Source organism: Gallus gallus, chromosome 4 (genome assembly GCF_016699485.2).
Source record: "Gallus gallus isolate bGalGal1 chromosome 4, bGalGal1.mat.broiler.GRCg7b, whole genome shotgun sequence".
Taxonomy (NCBI): Eukaryota; Metazoa; Chordata; class Aves; order Galliformes; family Phasianidae; genus Gallus; species Gallus gallus.
In genome coordinates, this window is record NC_052535.1 from 90,705,396 (window position 1) to 90,722,777 (window position 17,382).

General features: G+C 62.7%; 1 protein-coding gene across 1 annotated transcript in view; it reads left to right on the forward strand.

The window, feature by feature from the left end:
* Positions 1-17,382, forward strand: part of LOC429518 (dedicator of cytokinesis protein 2-like) — a 52,762-nt gene that overhangs the window by 33,078 nt on the left and 2,302 nt on the right. The window contains 17 exon segments of the mRNA XM_015301282.4: positions 10,505-10,603; positions 10,774-10,868; positions 11,123-11,201; positions 11,298-11,398; positions 11,561-11,619; positions 12,019-12,167; positions 13,246-13,331; positions 13,697-13,853; positions 14,096-14,136; positions 14,367-14,457; positions 14,531-14,650; positions 15,077-15,166; positions 15,302-15,406; positions 16,189-16,330; positions 16,466-16,547; positions 16,632-16,716; positions 16,919-17,005. Coding sequence (XP_015156768.1) covers positions 10,505-10,603; positions 10,774-10,868; positions 11,123-11,201; positions 11,298-11,398; positions 11,561-11,619; positions 12,019-12,167; positions 13,246-13,331; positions 13,697-13,853; positions 14,096-14,136; positions 14,367-14,457; positions 14,531-14,650; positions 15,077-15,166; positions 15,302-15,406; positions 16,189-16,330; positions 16,466-16,547; positions 16,632-16,716; positions 16,919-17,005 — 1,668 coding nt within the window.

Below are 17,382 nucleotides of genomic sequence, written 5' to 3' on the forward strand. Positions count from 1 at the left end.
GGGCTGCAGGGCATGCTGCCCACCCCCCGCACCTACAGCCCCCGGCACGCGGGCACCCCGAGCGCCCTGCCCAGCATCGTGCCTCCCCGCTGGCAGCCCATGGTCCCGCCGCCGTCCGCTGCGCTCAGAGCTCTCTGCACTCAGCTCCGCGGAGCTCCAGATGCCGTCTGGCCCCGTGCATGGCTCCCGGCTCCCTGACCTGCAGGGACAGAGAGAGGTGGGTGACCCGGCCCTGCGCTCGCTGTTCCCGCAGACGGGGATGTCTCCCGCTGCCCCGCGGAGCTCCCGGCCTCCCTGCGCCCTCCCACCCTCCATCCCGCGTGGCCATCACCAAATGCAAAGAGACAAGCTTTGATCTCTGGCACTGCCTCCTCAGCACAAAGGGAGAAGGGAAAAAAAGAAACCCCTTTAGCATAAACACGTTACAAGTTCACAGCTCAAATCAAGCAGAAGAAGCCGTTAAAAATAGCTCTGCCTTGCTGGGACTCGGTACCTCGTGTTTGAAGGGTGTGGGGAGCACAACACGACGGGACAGGCGCAGCCCTGGGGCACGGGGAGCTCAGACATGGGGACGGGTGGACCCCATCCCCACCCTGGTGTCTTTGGCACACACCCATGCATGGCTCCCCTTCCCTGAGCGGGGCGGGCACAGCCCCTTCTGAGCCCTGCCCCGGCTGTGCGCCCACACCAGCGCTGAGCCCCTGCGCCCATCCGGCTCTCCTGCCCATACTAATCACCCGCTGCTGCCTGGCCCATTGCCCTGCTGGTGCACAGGGCACCACACAGCACCCTGTGGCACCACGCAGTGCCTGCATCCTGTACCTGGCTCCAGCAGCACCCACCTGCTCTGCAGCCGGCAGAGCCCTGAGTCTCACAGAGGCCAACAGGGATGGGTGCTTTGCTCGCCGTGCAGCCCCTCCTGTCGCCCTGCACTGCCGTGCCTGGTTCTCATGTGGCAGAGCAGCTGTCTCAGCACTGTGGCCCGGGGTCCCCGTGTGCCGGTCATCAGCTGGTGGCGCTGGCTTCCATGCGTGTCCTGGGACCCAGCAGGAGCTCAGTGAGCACCCTGCCATGCCCAAGCAGCGCAGGTGCCACACGCTGCATGTCTCTGCACCCCTCACTGCTGCCCCTTGCCCAGCACTCTCAGGATGCTGCTCCATGCACCACCTGCTGCTTCCCAGCCCTGCCGACACCACTGGTGTTTGTGAGGCAGGACGTGATGGGGCGTCTCACTGGTGTGGACAGCAACAGGCTGAGCTGGGGAGCAGGATCATTGCTGCGCAGGGCTGGTATGTGGCAGGGAGGAGCAGCCCCGTGCTCACTCCTGGTCTGGGAGGCTGACCAGGATAGGACAGACCTGCTGGGACCACAGGACCCGGTCCAGCCCCATGGTGTAGGAGTGGTGTCCAGCTACAGCTGTGGCAGCGCACTGCCACCGAGTGCATCTCCTGTATGGACAGGTGGGCACATTCCTGTGCTGCACCAACCTCCTGTATCTGGGCTGGCACCAGCACAGCCCAGGGAGCGCTCCCAGAGGACAGAGTGCCAGGAGGGTGCCAGGAGCTCCCACAGCCCGGCACGGGGCAGGAGCACTGTGGGCACACATGGCCCTGCAAACCCACGGTGTGGGCCACAGAGCAACCCCAGCACGCTCCGCTGCCCACGCAGCCAACGCGGTGCTGTCAGTCAGCAGCACTCTGCCGAGGCACCCTGCGCCTCCGAACCGAGCACTGCTGGAGATCTGAGGCATGGTACAAGGACAAAGAGAAAGCCAATAAATTATACATGCGCTGACTGCATTTGGAGAACAGTTCTGAGGCTGTCAGACACCAAAAGCTTGGACCCTCCCGCTCGTCCTTCTGCATATGCATTATGGTACGGTCAGGTTTAGTGCTGCGCTCAGGCACTGCTTCTGGCCCTCCTGCATCTCCCTCTGCTAATAATGAGTCCTGCTGGGGGACCGAACCAGGACCACGCAACCAAGCGGCTGCTGCATCTCACGCACTCCCTGTACCAGAGCTGAATACGAAGGAAACATCTCTGCCGACAGATCCAGCTGGAAGCACAGCTCCAGGGACATTTTGGATGCACAGAAAAGGCCACTGGGAGAGGCTGTGCAGGAAGCGCGGGCACCCACTGCTCAGCACATCGGGGCTCTCCAGCTGCTCTCTTCCAGCATGTTTGCAGGGAGATGGTGCTCAGGCCCACGCACACCAATGCACTGTATCCCACCCGCCTTCCTGGGCCCACAGATCTTGCACCAAAGCACTCTATGCAAGACCTGAGCTCCCAGACTGAGGACACAGGAGTAGAAGTGTCCCTTGTTAATGTCACCCTCTCCAGAACAAGGCACAGACGGCTCTGCTCCTTCCTGAACAACACGGTGAAGCCTTTCTGGGGTCCTAAAATTGCAGCAGCCCCTTCAGGGCTGAGCCCAGGGCTGCAGCTGTTCCAACAGTTCCTCTCTGCAGGAGGACGGCCAGGACCAGGGGAACGGGCAGATGGGAGGGGACAGCTGAAGGATGAGAGCTGCACGGTGGCTGAGCTGTCCTCAGGCGCCCTGTGCCTGCAGCCCTCCAACAGTCCCTGCTCCAGAGTGAGCACGGGGGCTGCTCACACCATCACCCTGCCCCTGTGCCCAGCACACATTGACACACTGGTGTTAAACCCTCGGGCTGCACAGTGCCCAAGGCCGCAGCAGGAAGTGGAGAGGACTGAGCCACCCAGTGCTCTGCTTCTGTCCATGCACTGCAGGCAGGGTGCACGAGAGGCTGGAAGTCCCTGTGCCCAGCTGTGCCAGCAGAGCCGTGCTGCAGAAGGCAGGCTGGCTCTGCCCACCCTGCCTGCTTGTCCGACGGGACCGACGTACACAAACATGGAGCAGCCACGGCCCTGGAGGTGAGGCACCACCAGAGCCATGGGCACCGCTGTGCAGCAGAGCAACGCAGAAGGGAAGCCTCAGTGCCACAGGGACTTCTCCTCTCCCAGATCTGGGTGTGATGGTGGCATCCAGACCTCTGGAGAGCCCCAGTGCTGTGGGATGATGCACTGGAGGCGGAGGGGCTCGGGGATGACCAGCACAGCACCACCGAGGGCAGCAGTGGGACACGCTCAGAGGCTGATTAATGGCAGCTGAAGGACGGCAGCGCACACCGGCCGTGCCAGCCAGCACGGGGCTCTGGGAAACACGGCTCATCAAACCCATTTGCTGCCTGTTTTGATGAGATTCCCGGTTTGGTCAATGGAGGTAAAAAAGCCTGGATGGAACAGACTCAGATCTCTGTAAGGCATTTGACATTTTCATGGAGAAACCAGAAAGATATGAAAGCAATGTGCCACGCATTAAATGGATTAAAGCCAGGCTAACCAGCATGTCTCAAGTTATAACCATCCAGCACCCAGCACCAAATAGCTGTGCTGCCGGCTGGGTCCCGCAGAGGGGCATTGGGCCCTGCAGTAATGCTGGAGTCAGTGACCTCAAAGAGGAAAAGCCAGCACTGGCAGTATTTGTGGATGATGCGGAGACTGAAAGAAGGATAAGGAATGAGAATGACAAATACGGTGTCATGTGGGCATCAAGGAAAGAGCACTGCAAGAAAGGAGTCTCAGCGGTGGGAAGCGGCTCTGCTCTGCAGCCACACAGGTGAAGTGCAACAGAATGATGCCTGCGAGACAGAGGTCATCGCTTCCAGATGGGGAAGGACCTTCCTGAAAGGTGAGGCCATTCGGTGCCAGAGCAACTTGGACAAGATTCAGGTGGTGATGGATGCTCTCCTGACAATTATTTAAGGTCTGAGTGTTTTCCTCCTCTTGCTCAATTACAGGCAGTAGATCATATCAGGTGATTTATGGACAAAACCAGATGACGCCATCATAATGCAATAAATGACAGGAGCACCTCAGCGTGGGCTCTCTGGCTCCATGGGGTGCTCAGGGCAGTGGGGATGGGTGTCCCATGGGCTGATTGGCACCTGAAGCCGTGGAGGCATTGGGGGTGGGGTCCCCATCTCCTTGCCACCACCACCACCGCTGAACTGCAGTGCTGGATCCCACCCTGCAGTCACTGCCTGGCACAACGTGGGTCCCAGCTGCCCCGTGCCACCCTGGCCGGCACACTGTGGGTCCCAACTCCCGGCTCCTCGGGCAGGACACCAGGGACAGGAAACCCTGCCAGCCCCACTGGGGGCCCTTCTGCACCCATCCTCCACCTCCTCCTCCTGGCGACGTCTGTGGAAGAAGGAAAGCCAGAGCAGACACATAAATCTTCTCCTCAAGACGCAGGAAGCCAGGAGATTAGATTTATGAGAGAGGAAATCATCTACTTCTGGAGCTGCAGAGGAGAGCAGCTAATTACCCGCCTCTACTACGGGGTGCAATGGCTCCTCCTGGGACAGAGCCTTTGCTGTCCCTGAGCTCAGACATGGCACAAGGCGCTACAGCAGTGGGAGGCAGCGGGGATGAGGTGTGTGCTTACAGCCGACGGCCGGGCAGCAGCCAGGTGCACAACGCAGCAGTCAGCAGCAGGACCTCACCCCAACCTGGCTCCAAGAGGACTTGGTGTGTTTGTGCTCAGCACGGAGCATCCACGGGACTCGAGGGCGGATGACGAAGCGTTGGTCAGCAATGCCAGCACGCAGCTCCTCACAGCGGCAGTGCCAGCACAAAGCCAGCACGTTCCCTGCCCTCACAGCTGCTCTTAGAGGCCCTTCCATTGCCCCACATTTGGAGGCGTGCAGACCTCCTGGTTTCCTGCCACTTTCCACTTCATCACAGCCATTTGATCCCCCCCATCTGTGCCTGGACCAGTGCTGTGCGTTCTCTCAAGCGGCTCTGCTCCTCCTCAGCACAGAGCCCTCGTGTGCCACATCCCACGCCATTGTGCTCTCACGGTGAGGGCGCACCCCTGCATGGCAATGGGGCCCCGGTCCCAGCAGCGCCCGTCGCTCCCATTACCCCATACCTGCAGCACTCACAGCAACGTCTCACACACTGCTCCTGCACCTCTGTGGCCCAACCAAAATGCTGTCAGCCTGAGGATGGCCGCGATGGAGCCATGCACACTCACAGCCAATGCCATGCAGGCGCTGTGGAGGAGCCCCACCAGCACAGCGGTCCCTTTTTGGCCATAGGTACCTGGTGGAAGTGGCAGCTCGTGTGAGCCGAGGGATCTGTGTGCATCCATCTTTATTTAGGTCAATGGCTGAAGGGCCCTGCAGGAAAATGAGTCACACTCCCAGCCCCGGGGCCAGGAGAAGGCAGGTGCTCCCTGTGCCCCAGTGCCTCTCGCAGGGTCCTGCAGCCCAGAGATGGGAGCCCAACAACCAGGGCAGAGGCAACGACGTCCTCCTGGCACCTCCTGCCATCACAGTATCGCATCGCTTCTTTCAACCTCACATGCATGGGAGCAGTTGGACGGAGACTCAACGTGGCCTGGAGACGCAGCAACGTACGAAGGCTTTGCAGGAGGTTGTTAGGTGCACACAGAGGCCAAATTGCTCTCTGTCTCCAATGCTAACACAGCCGTCGTGGCAGCAGTGCCAGTGCCCTCACTGGGACTGCCTTCACTCCCACCTCTTTGCAGTGCAGAGGAGCGCGGCTGTCACCATTTCAGATAGAGGTGTGGAGGCAGCGACCTGCCCAGAGGAACACAGAGGAGCACAGACCGCACAGACAGCGCGTGTGGAGCAGGGAGAGGGGAGGAGGTGGCTTCCCATCCCAAGGCTGTGCTTAATGAGAGCATCGCTGCAGCACTGCTTGGCCGCCTCTCCTGGGGGGGGGGTATGGAAGAACAAGGGATAGCGTGGCTGCTGCCTTCCCAGCACATGGTGTGGGCAATACGATGTTCCTCCAAGTCCCAGACACAGCCCGTGCAGGTACAGGGATGTGGGGGATCACCTGATGTGAGACCTGGCTGCACATCTTGCAGGCTGGGCTGGCGCTGCCCCGAAGTAATTACAGGACAAATGAAGTAGGACATGGCCTGGAGGCTCGTGGTCATGGGAGGCTCAGCACCACACGAGACATCTCACAGCCTTCACGGAGGGAAGCGTTGCCCCTCACAGAGCCGGGCTGGGGCTGCATCTGGAGCCACGACATCACCAGCAGCCTGCAGGCTGGGGAGCCCCGCAGCCGGGGACGGGATGTGCTCCTCTGCGTGCCAGGATGTTGTCAGAGAGCCTCAAGCTGTCTGCAGTGCATATTTCTGGAAGAAGCTGGAAAGGTTCTGCCGCCCAGCATTCTCAGGCAGATGGTCACAACGCTATGCCTTTGTTTGTGCCTGTCCGGGGGGGGCTCAGCCCCACGGGTGGGTGCACGGCCCCATTGCAGCCCTGAGCGCGCAGCCCTGCATGCAGCAGTGCCCCATCCCACTGTCACACACAGACTGCAGCCCCAAGAGCAGCCACTGCTGTGCGGGCAGTGGGAGCTGAGGCTGCTGCGGCTGCAGCTCCCATCGCCGGTGTGGAGAACGTTGTCTCAGAATACAAATTCCTGCTTTTAAGTGGATTCCCATTGCCATCCAGCAGGCACCCCCCCCCTTCATCTTTATCTGCCTTAGACAACACTCGCTGCCAGGGGAATTTGGGAATCAGTGAGTGTCTTTCTGCACCACGTGCCTCAGTTTCCCCACCCGCAATACAGCTGGGATGATACGGATCATGGCTATAAGCACACGAGCCACACACTGTCCAGAAGCACCAGCTAGGACTGAAGCATTGTTACTACAGATGGAAATGAACCCACTCATTATTTGTGGCCTCTGAGCACTACCGTACTATTAAGCAATTATAATAATTATAATTCATCAAGAAGATAACCTCTGTCTAAAGGAGCTCCCGTGTTTAAACCTGTTCTGCCGCTCCACACGCACTGGATGGATTCAGAGTGCAGCAGACACGACACCCACCAGGAGCTGAGCGGGACCACCACGCTGCACCCGCTGCTGCCTGGAGCCGCTTCCTGGGCTCGGAGGGATGCAGGCAGGGCGCAGGGTCAGGGCACAGCTGGCACCCCGCGTCCCCGGTGTCCAGGAGGACCCTTCCCTGCAGGCCAGCAGTGCTGAGGACTGTGGGCTGACACACCACGCTCTGCCCTGCCGTGAGCACGCAGCCACTCGCCATCCCTGCGCGGGCACGGCTGCACAGCCGGCTCTCAGCCATCGCCCGTGCGCACCCACCTGTGCTCTGACCGAAACAGCGGCTCCGTACAGACACTCCTGCTGACCCCCGCGGCCCTGCGAGGGGCTGCAGCCCCCGCTGCGAGAGGAGGGGAGCCGAGCAGCTCCCGAGCGCGGTGCCCCCACATCTCACCCCGCCCGGCTGCTCACGCGAAGGCCTTGAGCTGAGCGCACGGCGCCGGGAGCTGCCGGGAGCAACGTGGGCTGCATCCCTCCCTCCGGCGCCGGCGGCCGTCCCCGCGTCAGCGCGACGTGCGGTACCCGAAGTGACAGCCCCGGCATCGCGTGTGCGCGTGTCAAACACAGCCCGGCTCCGCTGACGGACGTGTCTGCTAACGAGGGGCAGCAGCGAGGCGGGCGCTGCCGGAGCCCTCCCTGCCCGCGTGCCCCCCGGGACCATCCTGAGAGCGGCGGCTCCCCGCGCTCCGGGGGACGGCAGCGGAAAGGGGCTGCGGCGCGGGGCAGAGCCCGGGGGGCTCCGGGGCTTCTCACGCGGCGGATCCCAGCGACGCGGATTCGCCTTCCCCAGGCACAGTCTACCGCCTCCAGCATGGCCGCGTGCCCCTCGGTGACCCCCGCCCGGCGGCCCCGCGCCCCCCGCACTTCCTGGGGAGCTCCGGCGCGGCGGCGGAGCAGAGGAGCCCCGGGGATCCCTGACCCCAATGACACCTGGGGCTGCTCGGCGCCGAGCATCGCGCTGCTGCCGCGGGGACAATCGGGCAACGCCGCCCGAGCATCGCAGCTCCCCCCGGGCATCCCGGCCCCGCGCCCCTCCGAGCACCGTGCATCCCGCGCCGCCCCTGGGTCCCGGTCCCGGTCCTGGCCCTGCGATTCCCGTAACGCTCCAGGGCTGCCGGCCCAGGGGTTCCCCGCACCGCCCCGGCCCCCGCGCGCTGCGGGGCCGATCCCCGCGGGGCTGAGCCCGGTCCCGGCCCGGCCGCCCCTCCCCGGGCTCCCCGCTCCCAGCCCCGTACCTGGCGCTCGGCGGCGGCGGTGCAGGGCGGTGTGCGCGGAGCGCGGCCGGGGCGGAGCCGCGCGGGCTCGCCGGTACCGGGAGGCGGAGCCAGAGGGGCGGGGCGGCAACGTGCCCGCCCGCCGGCAGCAGCCGGGGCTGGGAGATGCGGGGAGACCCGCCGGACCCGCACCGCAGCACCGTCAGCACCGCACGCGGGGACGCACCGCCGTCTGCCCGACCCCGCTCGGGTGCGGACAGCGCGCACCGGGCTCGTTCTCGGTCCCGCCCCCGTGCAGCTCCCGCAGGTCGTGCCGCCGGACTTTGCTGTGTTGCCCCGTCACCTCCAACCTGTCGGCCCGCCCGGGAACGCAGCCCTCAGCCTGCCCCATCCCGGCAGCGCGGAGCCCCGGGAGCAGCGGGTGTTTGCACCGAGCGGGGCGGCGGGGAGCAGGAGGTGGGAAGGCGCCGTGACGGAGCGGCCAGCAGGAGCTCGGCATCCCTCGGCCTCCGCAAACCCTCTCCTGCTCCGAGCCTGCCCAGTCTGCAGCCGTTGGGCTGAGCGGCGGCTCCGGGTGCTGCTGGGCTCGCGGTGGCTTTGCTGGGGAGTATTTGGGAGCTGAGTCCTTTCTGTCTGTGACCAGCGGTGGGTCCGTGGGCTGCTGCAAGGGTCACCGTGCTGTGCCAGGCTGCTGCTGGGTCCATTCCCCACACACACACACACCGTCTGCCAGCTGAACATCTGTATGTGCAGCAGCGCCCGGCTGTGGCTCACCAGTAATGTAATTTAAATGTAAATACAGCTTTCCCTGAACAAGGTGTAGCAGGCTGTGCAAGGAGTTCACCTGGATCTAATTCCAGCTGCCACCAGAACAGCTGCTTTCAGATGGCTGAGGTGATCTCATCACATCCCTGGCACACGCTGCCTTGCAGAGAAGTTTCCTCTGCCCTTCCTGCCTTGTTGCTGTGGGGCTGTGCTGGGTCGGGTGGCCCTTCTCCCCATGCTGGTGGTGGGTGACATCCACACTGTTGGGTGCATGAGAAATTCGCCCCAGACCTCTATGAAGGTGTGAACTGCTGCTGCTCCGCAGTGCCGCACAGCTCAGTGTGGCCGCACAGCCCAGCACACACTGTGGCACTGCACGTGTGGATGCTCAGGGATGTGGGTGGATTTGTGGCACCCCCTGCTTTACCAGTGCTTTCTCTGGAGCAAGCCTTGCTGGGGTGATGGCCATGCATGTCGAGCAGAGCTCATCCCCAGCTCTGCTGCCCGCCTTGTGCTGCTCCACGTGCAGCTGCTGTGGCCGTGCTCTGTGCCATCCTTCAGCTTCAGGTCTGCAGCTTCACATTGATGCTGACAGGACTGGCACTCACGGGGTTGTCATTCATCTGCTTCTCACGAGATCCCTGCTGAGCTGCCTCCATCCCCAGCCCCAGCCGCTCCTGTCCCAGGGCTGTCCATAGCACTGAAGTGCCCACAGGCAGCCCAGGCCCTGCCTGACCCCCACACAGAGGCACGTCCTGGGCACCCGGACTGCTTTATGTTTCCCCTGTGAGAGTGCTGCTCTCCTGGTGGTTTGTGGCACCCTGCGGCCAAATGCCTCGAGCTCAGACCCAAGGCTGAGCAGCGCCCGTCTTCAGGGACCGGAGGCGCCAACCCTGCAGCTCTCAGGCTTCAGACGCTCAGCGCCCATCGGGGAGTTTCCAAGAGCTTTGTCCCATCACCAAAGCTTCCTCTTAACAAGTTAATATTCAAAGCACTTTAAAGTCTGCTGCAGACTCAGATTTTATGTTAGAAGCATCATCAATAATGGGCTGCACTAACAGGCTAAAGGGGAGATGAAAGAGTGGGGTGAGCAGCAGGGGGTCACTGCTCTGCCAGCTGCTCCTCTCCTGTTCCACAAACAATGCAGACCTGAGATCAGCACGGCTGGTCCTGCTGTGTAGAATGGGAGTCCTGGTCAGTGTGCTGCGCCTGCCCTGCTCGCCTCGGAACAGAGACACAGGAACACAGGGCAGGGCTGGAGCTAATGGCTCGGACTGGGACTCCTATTAAAGACAGCCTGGATACATTGGCCTCCAGAAAGAAACTGTGAGCCATTTCTGCAATGCACTTACATCCACATATTACTTAAATTATCTTAAAATCCACAGGTTTATGCTATAGCAAAAGTATTATGCTTCTGTCCATGTCCTCTGCTGCGCTGTGATGGGTCTCATCTCTGTCCCACCCCAGATGCAGAGAAGAAGGAGCAGAGCACAGGCAGAGTTGGGGAGCGGGCAGGGCTACCAGGGCAGCAGAGCCTGAGGGGGGGGAGGGGACACATGGCCTCCCTGGTGCCAGCCCTGCAGCCCCTCACCCAGCTGCTCTCTGCCAGAGTCACTACGTGGCGTGCATGGCTGCCATCCTGAGCCAGATGGATGCAGACCATTACCACTCCTACATCCAGGCCTTCCCCTCCCGGCCTGAGCTGATGGTGAGTGCCCCCCGTACAGTATGAGCAGCCACCTGGCACTCGTGTCACCACCCCTGCTGTTGGCACCTCCTGCACCCCTGGGTGCTCCCAGCCCTGGTGCTCAGCACATCACTGCACCGGGAGGGCTTCACGGCTGTGCCCCAGCCCTTGACATCTCCTCTTCCTCACAGGACTTCCTCATGGAGACTTTCATCCTCTTCAAGGACCTCATTGGCAAGACGGTGTACCCCTCGGACTGGATGGTGATGAACATGGTGCAGAACCGGTGAGGAGCCCCGGGCTGGGAGGGACCCACAGTGGGGTCTGGGGCCATGGCCTGGGACACATGGCCCCATGTTGGGCTGCACCATTTGAGCAGAGGAATGAGGGGTCGTGGGGGTGTGAGCAGGAGCACGCTGTGAGCCCCAACCCCAGAGCCACAGTCCTCACCCTGCCATGGCAGGGGCTGCCAGCCTTGCTCCCCCTCTGCTGTGGGCTGTGGGCTGTGCCCTCTGCTCAGCACCCACACCACTCCTGCAGGGAGTTCCTGCGTGCCATCAACCAGTTTGCCACCACCCTGACAGAGAAGTTCCTGAGCAGCAGCAGCTTCGAGCTGCAGGTGAGGGGACACCGACCTGGCCCTGACCGGGGTGGCAGCGATGTGCCAGACGCTGTGCCACCCTGCCTGGCTTTTGTCCCTGTGTTCTCACTGCAGCTTTGGAACAACTATTTCCACTTGGCCGTGGCTTTCCTCACCCAGGACTCCCTGCAGCTGGAGAACTTCTCGCAGGCCAAGCGCACTGCCATCCTGGCCAAGTGAGTGGCCCTCCCTTCTCAGGTCGGGGCTGCAGCCCCAGCCCCAGCCCCAGCCGTGCCTGCAGATGGGGATTCTGGGACACTGTGATGGGGCTCCTGGCCTGGAAGCTGTGCCATGGGCTGTGCCCGTGGAGTGATGCTAAACTGACACCATCCTGGAAGGTACGGGGACATGAGAGCCAAGATTGGAGCCGCCATCCGGGACATGTGGTACAACCTAGGTGAGCTGTGGTGTTACCAGCAAGGAGGAGGCTTGGAGAGTGCCTGCAGCCTCGTGTCCATCAGCACCGGCCCCAGAACGGGTGCTGGGGACTGAGAGATCACTGGTGTGGGGCATGGGAGCCTGCGGGTGTGTACCTTGTTGTGTGTGCACCCTGGGGGATGTGCACCCTGTGGTGTGTGCGCCATGTGGGATGCTGTGGGATGTGCTAACCCATGGTGCTGAGCTTGCTCTCCCAGCTGCAGCCTCTCGTCTGCCCAGCATGCAGCGCTAAGCATGGACTGGGGAAGCGCTGCTGAAGCTGCATAGGGCTTGCAGACCTCTGCTGCCACCACTCCTCAGCCTCTTGCATGCATTGTTGCCTGTTCCCGTGTGTCCCAGCCCTCCCTGCTGTCCCTAGGCCACCACAAGATTGAGTTCATCCCAGGCATGGTGGGTCCCATCCTGGAGATGACCCTTGTGCCGGAGCTGGAGCTGCGCAAGTCCACCATCCCCATCTTCTTTGATATGATGCTCTGCGAGTACCAGCTGACTGCCAGCTTCAGCCGGGTGAGCGCCAGCACTGGGCTGGGGAGGGAGGTGGATGTGAGGGTCCTGCCTGTTACGGGATGACCACCCCTATGGTGTGGGGGGAGGCACCGCTTGCCTCCCCTCCCATCCCCCCACGCGCTCCTGGGGTGTGGGGCTGCAGCAGGGAGGGATGGCGACAAGGGAGAGGGATGAGGGACAGAGATGAGGGATGGGGAGCTGGTGGGGCCATGGAGTAGCAGGGAGTCTCAAAGCAATGCCAAGCATTTTGCAGGGACCAGCAGGCTGTACACACTCAGCAGGTCCCAGCACTGGCTGGAAACGAGCACAGCAGCGGGGGAGAGGTCTGTACAGTCCTCCTGCATTGCCACTCTCTTCCCAAGCTGCTGTGAGCTTTCCTTGTGCAAAAGGCTTTTCCACCCCATGGGGTGTCCACGGAAGAAGGGCTGGGATCTCTCAGAGCCCCAGGGACCCAGCAGCTGCTTGTCCACACTGGAGACTGCAGCTTACAGGACCCAAGAGCTTTGCAGGTGACATCTCCGCACCACTCCATGCAGCTCAGGCCTGGGGAGATGCTGTCCATCACTCAGGGAATGTGCAGACCCAGACTACTCAGTGTGGAGCTGAGGGGCACTGGACATCAGACATGGCCCAGAACCCCCACGTCCTGTGCTGCACACATTGCAGGACCTGCCAGGCTTTGTGGTCCATCTGGTACACCTACAGCACAAACCCCATGGATCTCAAGGCTGAGCATCTGCTGGGAGGTGGGAGGGTCCCAGGCAGGCACAGGTGGCTTTAAGAGACACAGAGCACAGTGCAGTGATCCCCAGGCCAGCCGAGCTGCCTGGGAGATGGCAATGCGGCAGGAGCAGGACGGGGACCTGGGGAGCAATGGGGGATGTGTCTGAGCAGGGGAATGGGGGTCTCCAGGTGGTGTGGGAGGATGGTCTGCAGGAGCAGAGCCCATGCTGCTGCTGGGGCTGCCATCAGCCTTCCCGCAGCGCCTGCTGCCCTGTGTGCCGTGGAACTGTGGCCATGGCAGCCTGGGGCCGAGCTCAGCACATCCTCAGCTGTGCTCACATTCATCTCTTTGCAGTTTGAGGATGAGATCCTGCGCAAGCTAGACAGCGAGGTGGAGGGCGGCCGCGGCGACGAGCAGTACAAGCAGCTTTTTGAAAGCATGTGAGCGTGCGGTGCCACACCGCTCCCTTCCTCTGGGCATCACCCCTGCTTCGTGCCCTGCCCTGAACAGCCGAATCTCGGCCGTCCTACTCCTCCCTGCTGTGCTTTGGCCCAGAGCGCAGCTCCCGACGGCGGGTCTGAGAGGAAGAGGCTGTGCCCAGGAGGCGCCGTGTGCCCCACACTGCCCATCACAGCCTGGTCTGTGCCTCACGCCTGCTGGGGAGCAGCACGGGGGCCGCTCTCGCTGCTGGCCTGCTGCTGCTTTTTGTCCTTTGCTGGGGGAATCTCGGCTCCCACACCTCAGGGCAGCTGAGCTGGGTCGGTGTGGAGCCCAACACGCAGCCCATGGTCCCTCTGCTCTGCAGCCTGCTCAGCTGCTGCCGGGCACACCCTGAGCTGTCCCGGCCTGGGGAGAGCTTCGTGGCATTGGTGACGGGGCTGCTGGAGCGGCTTCTCGACTACCGGGCGGTGATGAATGATGAGAACAAAACCTACAGCATGAGCTGCACCGTCAACCTCCTGGTGAGCGCCTGCACCACATCCCCCACACCTGCGGGCCTGCAGCATCCCCACGCGGCAGGGCAGGGTGTGTGGGGTGCCGGGCTGCCATCCCAGCTGGGTGGCACTGCACAGCCCTGCGCTGCCCAGCAGCCCTGTGCCCGTGTGGGCCGGGTCGTGGTGGCAGCATGACTCAGAGTTGGGGATGGTGGGGGCTGCAGGGTAAGCCCCTTGCTGGGGCTGCCTCAATGCTTGATCCTCCCCAGAACTTCTACAAGGAGATCGACCGCCAGGCCATGTACATCAGGTGAGCGATGCCTCATCGAGGCCCTCTCACCATCAGCACACCCAGACCGTGCACGGAGTACAGCCCAGCATGGGAAAGTGCCAGCATCATCCAGGAGGGTCCCCAGCCCTGAGCTGCCCCCACCCCACCTGCTGTGACCCTGCATGGGGTGGGGATGGGGGAGCGGGCAGGAGGCATGGTGCCAGATCCCCCCCAGCACCACGTCTGGTACACCCTGCCCTGCCCCCCAGGTACCTGTACAAGCTGAAGGACCTGCACATCAGCTATGAGAACTACACAGAGGGTGCCTACACGCTGCTGCTGCATGCACGGCTCCTCAAGGTGAGGCACAGCGGGGGGCACAGTGCACCCCATGGCTCGGTGTGACACATGGCATTCCTGCTGCCCCACACAGTGGTCCGACGAGGCGAACACAGCACCTATGCAGGGCCTGCACAGCCCCAGCCTGCACACCCAGCGCCAGCTGAAGGAGGCTCTGTACAACCAGATCGTCAACTACTTCGATCAAGGCAAGGTGAGCTCAGCCCCGTGCAGCACAGCCCACAGGACCCAGATTTCCCCACTGCTGCCTTCTGCTTCGAGCCCCCATTGCTATGATGGGGTCAGAGCTGCCCTGTGCTGGGCAAGATGCAGAGATCCTGTGCTGGGCAGTTCATCCCTGCAGCCACTCCGACTCCCAGTTGCCCGTTCTGCCCCTACTTCTGGGGAGATGCAGGGAGCTCGGACACCCCAGAGAGGGGCTGGGCTGTGGGGGCCTGCCAGGGGGCTGCATGGCTGCAGACAGCAGGCAGTGAACCCTGCTGCAGCCCTCCAGGGGCCCGTCCTGCTCCTCGCACAGGAGTGAGGCTGCAGGAGCCCTGCAGGACAGGGCAGGGTCACCTGGAGGCACCCAGCCCCCTCCCTGCCTCTGCTCACCCCGCACCGTGGCCCCTCTGTACAGATGTGGGAGGAGGCCATCCATATCTGCAAGGAGCTGGCAGAGCAGTACGAGAGTGAGATCTTTGACTATGAGATGCTGAGCGAGATCCTGGTGAGTGCCAGCCAGTCCGGGCCGGGCAGGGGGCAGAGTGGGGGCTGAGGGCACTGCACAGTGTGCTGTGAGCCATGGGGCAGAGCAGGGTCTGTGTGGCTCCTGCCCCCTGCAGCGTGCCGCCTCCCCCTGCAGCAGCGAGAAGCCAAATTCTATGAGAAGATCCTGAAGGTGCTGCGTCCCAGCCCAGACTACTTCGCTGTCGGCTACTACGGGCAAGGCTTCCCCACCTTCCTGCGGGTGAGAAGCTCCTGCTGCTGCCTGCAGCCCACACTGCTCCTGTGCTGCTGTGCTGCACCCCGCGCAGCTCTGCCTGGCAGCTGTGACCATCTCAGGGCCTCTCCTGTGAGCGGAGCCCCAGAGCTGTCCCTGCTCCTTGCCTGGATGGGGTCTCCATGGCCTGAGTGCTCCAGCCCTGGTGGGGAGAACTGGTGGAGGTTGGACAGCACACAGGATGGGGCAGCCCTGAGGGATGGAGCAATGGGGAGCTGGTAGGAACTCACCCCAGCGTGCCTTTGGCTACAGCATTTATGGAATGAAAGCACAGAAACCAGTGATTCCCTATATGATGGAGAGGGCCCTGCACACCCCCTGGTGTTCCTGCACACAGGGATGTGGTATCTGAGGCCTCCTGTCCCAGAGCACTGGGCTGTGCTCTACCTGCAGTGCACGGCTGCAGCTGCACTGCTCCGTGGCTGTGTCCACTGCTCCACGTCCCACTCGGGGTGCAGAGACAGCTGGATGCCGTGCCCCGTATGTGGTGCAGGGATGCGTTTGTGCTGACTGTGCTACCCATGAATGCATTTGGGAATCTCCTGGAGCTTCTCTTCAGAGCCCCACATCCCGCTGCCTATTAATTCGTGTATCCTTCTGTTGCTGGGCTCGGGGAAGGCTTTTCCAAGAAGGGGTTCCCCGTTGGTTGGCACCTCAGTCTCACTGCCACGACCCCCGCGGCACCCAGAGCTGAGCGCAGGGCCGCCCGCTCACAGCGCACTGCGATGCACCGCCCCTTCCCTCCGCAGAACAAAGTCTTCATCTACCGCGGCAAAGAGTACGAACGCCGGGAGGACTTCGAGATGCGGCTGCTGAGCCCCTTCCCCAACGCTGAGAAGCTGCAGACGACGTCCCCGCCCGGCCCCGACATCACGCAGTCCCCGGGGCAGTGTATCCTTGCGGCGTGGGGACGGGCAGGGCCGGGGGGGGTTCCCTGACCCCGGGGGTCCCGCACAGCCGCAGCCCCGGGGCCCCTCTCCCCCCGCAGCCCCGCGGTGTGTGCTCGAGGCTCCTTAACTCCCACAGACATACAGTGCTTCACTGTGCAGCCGGTGGAGGAGCCCAGGATCCGGCTCAGGGACCGCAGCATCCCCGAGCAGATCACCAAGTGCGTGCCTGCGGTGATGGGCGCTCAGCGCGGGGCTGCGTCCCCTCTGCACGCAGCCCATCCTCTGCCCCTTCCCTCCTGCAGTTTCTACAAAGCCAACCATGTCCAGAAGTTCAGCTACTCACGGCCCTTCAAGAAAGGCCCAAAGGATCCGGATAACGAATTTGCAGTGAGTGCTGATGGGGACCCCGGGGTTGGGGGTGGGCAGAGCTGCAGGGTCCCGTGGGGCATCGGGTCTGCAGAGGAGGGCAATGCAGAGAGACTCGACTGGGTGCTGGGGTGGGAAGGCAGCACTGCCATGTCCATGGGCAGGGGAGGTGGGACACTCTGGAGTGATGGGAGCTGTGGGACTGATGGTGTCCTGCCTGCAGAACATGTGGATCGAGCGGACCACCTTCGTGACAGCCTACCCACTGCCCGGCATCCTGCGCTGGTTTGCAGTGACCTCCACCACCACGGTGAGGAGAGGGTGTGGGGGGAGGGGGACCTCTGCTGGTGCCCGGCCCTGGGTTGCCTCTGCCCGCCCAGCAGCTCCGTGTGGGGGTCCCACACCGCAGTCAGAGGGGGGGCGGCCATAGCTGAGGGTTTGGGTGCTGCAGCACTGCTCTGATGACAGCCGTGCTGCAAAGCACTGTACAGCAGCACTGCCACACGTGCCTGTGCCCGGACCACGTGTGCTGCTGCTGCACGGCTGCTCCTGCAGTGCAATGACATTTGCTTGGCTTCCCGCAAGCTCTCCACTGCACTGCTGCTGTCACACGGCTGTGTGAAGCTGTGGTCCCTCATGCATGGCACTGACCTCGCAGGCAGCCCAGAGTCGGGGATCAGAACGATG